Source organism: Heterodontus francisci, unplaced genomic scaffold, assembly GCF_036365525.1.
Source record: "Heterodontus francisci isolate sHetFra1 unplaced genomic scaffold, sHetFra1.hap1 HAP1_SCAFFOLD_276, whole genome shotgun sequence".
Taxonomy (NCBI): Eukaryota; Metazoa; Chordata; class Chondrichthyes; order Heterodontiformes; family Heterodontidae; genus Heterodontus; species Heterodontus francisci.
The window spans coordinates 2,397,123-2,399,533 of NW_027141021.1; the positions used below are offsets into that span (position 1 = coordinate 2,397,123).

The following is a 2,411-nucleotide window of genomic DNA, read 5'->3' on the forward strand; positions in this document are numbered from 1 at the left end:
CCTCTGAACAGACCCTGAGACTTATATATATGCACACACACATCACACACACACACACCACAGCACAGACACTGAGACTTATATATATGCACACACACACACACATCTCAGCCCAGACACTGAGACTTATATATATATATATATATATATATATACACAGACACTCCAGAACCCAGGCACTGAGATATATATGTATATATATTTATATATATTTACACACACACACTCTGTCTCTCTATCGCTCACATTCTCATTCATACACACACACTTGCTGAATCACATTATCTCAAATACGCGCACACCCTCTCTCTCTCTAATTTCTCTGTTTATTTCTGACACTCACACACATACACAGATCTGGTAACATTGCTGCCGTCTGATGTCTAATTTCTCTGTTTATTTCTGACACTCACACACATACACAGATCTGGTAACATTGCTGCAGTCTGATGTCTAATTTCTCTGTTTATTTCTGACATTCACACACATACACAGATCTGGTAACATTGCTCCAGTCTGATGTCTAATTTCTCTGTTTATTTCCCTTCCTCACAGTTAACTTGCTGACGATTGGGATCCTGTCTCGGGGAAAGTGCGGTCTCTCCAAATGTGTCACTCGGTACCTGGTGGCCATGTCAGCGGCGGATCTACTGGTCATTATCCTGGACCTGATATTCAGACACATTCCCATTGTTTATCGGGAACAGTTTCAGTTCCTGTATTACATCCCCGTGTGTAATATCCACGCCGTCCTGCTTTACACAGTCACAGATTGTTCTGTCTGGTTCACCGTCACTTTCACCTTTGATCGATTTGTGGCCATTTGTTGTCAGAATCTGAAAAGTAAATATTGCAGTGAGAAAACATGTGCTGTGGTTGTGGGAACAGTGAGTTTGCTGAGCTGTTTAAAGAACATCTTCTGGTATTTTATGTTAACGGGTCGGTATTGGCTGGTGAACGATCCCTGGTTTTGTTTTGTAACAATGGATGTTCGGGATTCTCGTGTCTGGGGAACAATCGAGTTCCTCCACAACATTCTAACCCCGGTCATCCCATTTGTGCTGATTCTGCTGCTCAACGCTCTCACCGTCAGACACATTTTAGTGAGCAGCAGAGGACGCAGGAGACTCCGGGCTCACAGCAGTGGGGAGAGTCACAGAGACCCCGAGATGGAGAGTCGAAGGAAATCTATCATTTTACTGTTAGTTATCTCTGGTAATTTCATGCTGTTGTGGGCCCTGTTAATGGTGTATATGATATGGTACCGGATGTACTGGATGGGTTATCAGTCAGTTTATCTCCCTCGGTTTCTGATGGAATTGTCCTTCATGCTCCAGCTCCTGAGCTGCTCCACAAACACTGTGATTTACGCCGTGACCCAGACTCAGTTCAGAGAGCAGGTGAAGAATGTGCTGAAATATCCCTTTAATACAATTGTTAAATTAATTCAATAATCAGAGGAGGGGGAGGGGCCTGTCACCATGGAGACAGAGCGGGGGAGGGGCCTGTCACAATGGAGACAGAGCGGGGGAGGGGCCTCTCACCATGGAGACAGAGCGGGGGAGGGGACTGTCACCATGGAGACAGAGCGGGGGAGGGGCCTGTCACCATGGAGACAGAGCGGGGGAGGGGCCTCTCACCATGGAGACAGAGCGGGGGAGGGGCCTGTCACCATGGAGACAGAGCGGGGGAGGAGACTGTCACCATGGAGACAGAGCGGGGGAGGGGACTGTCACCATGGAGACAGAGCGGGGGAGGGGACTGTCACCATGGAGACAGAGCGGGGGAGGGGCCTGTCACCATGGAGACAGAGCGGGGGAGGAGACTGTCACCATGGAGACAGAGCGGGGGAGGAGACTGTCACCATGGAGACAGAGCGGGGGAGGGGACTGTCACCATGGAGACAGAGCCGGGGAGGGGCCTGTCACCATGGAGACAGAGCGGGGGAGGGGACTGTCACCATGGAGACAGAGCGGGGGAGGGGACTGTCACCATGGAGACAGAGCGGGGGAGGGGCCTCTCACCATGGAGACAGAGCGGGGGAGGGGACTGTCACCATGGAGACAGAGCGGGGGAGGGGACTGTCACCATGGAGACAGAGCGGGGGAGGGGCCTCTCACCATGGAGACAGAGCAGGGGGAGGGGCCTCTCACCATGGAGACAGAGCGGGGGAGGGGCCTGTCACCATGGAAACAGAGCGGGGGAGGGGACTGTCACCATGGAGACAGAGCGGGGGAGGGGCCTCTCACCATGGAGACAGAGCGGGGGAGGGGACTGTCACCATGGAGACAGAGCGGGGGAGGGGCCTGTCACCATGGAGACAGAGCGGGGGAGGGGCCTGTCACCATGGATACAGAACGGGGGAGGGGCCTCTCACCATGGATACAGAACGGGGGAGGGGCCTCTCACCA

The 2,411-nt window shown here is 52.3% G+C and overlaps 1 protein-coding gene across 1 annotated transcript; it reads left to right on the top strand.

Moving 5' to 3' along the window:
- Positions 1-560: 560 nt before the first annotated feature.
- Positions 561-1,454, top strand: LOC137361846 (probable G-protein coupled receptor 139; the record flags this gene model as incomplete). The annotated part of the gene is made up of 1 exon (XM_068026449.1): positions 561-1,454. A coding segment is annotated over one exon (894 nt), but the record flags the coding sequence as incomplete, so codon positions are not given.
- Positions 1,455-2,411: the final 957 nt, after the last annotated feature.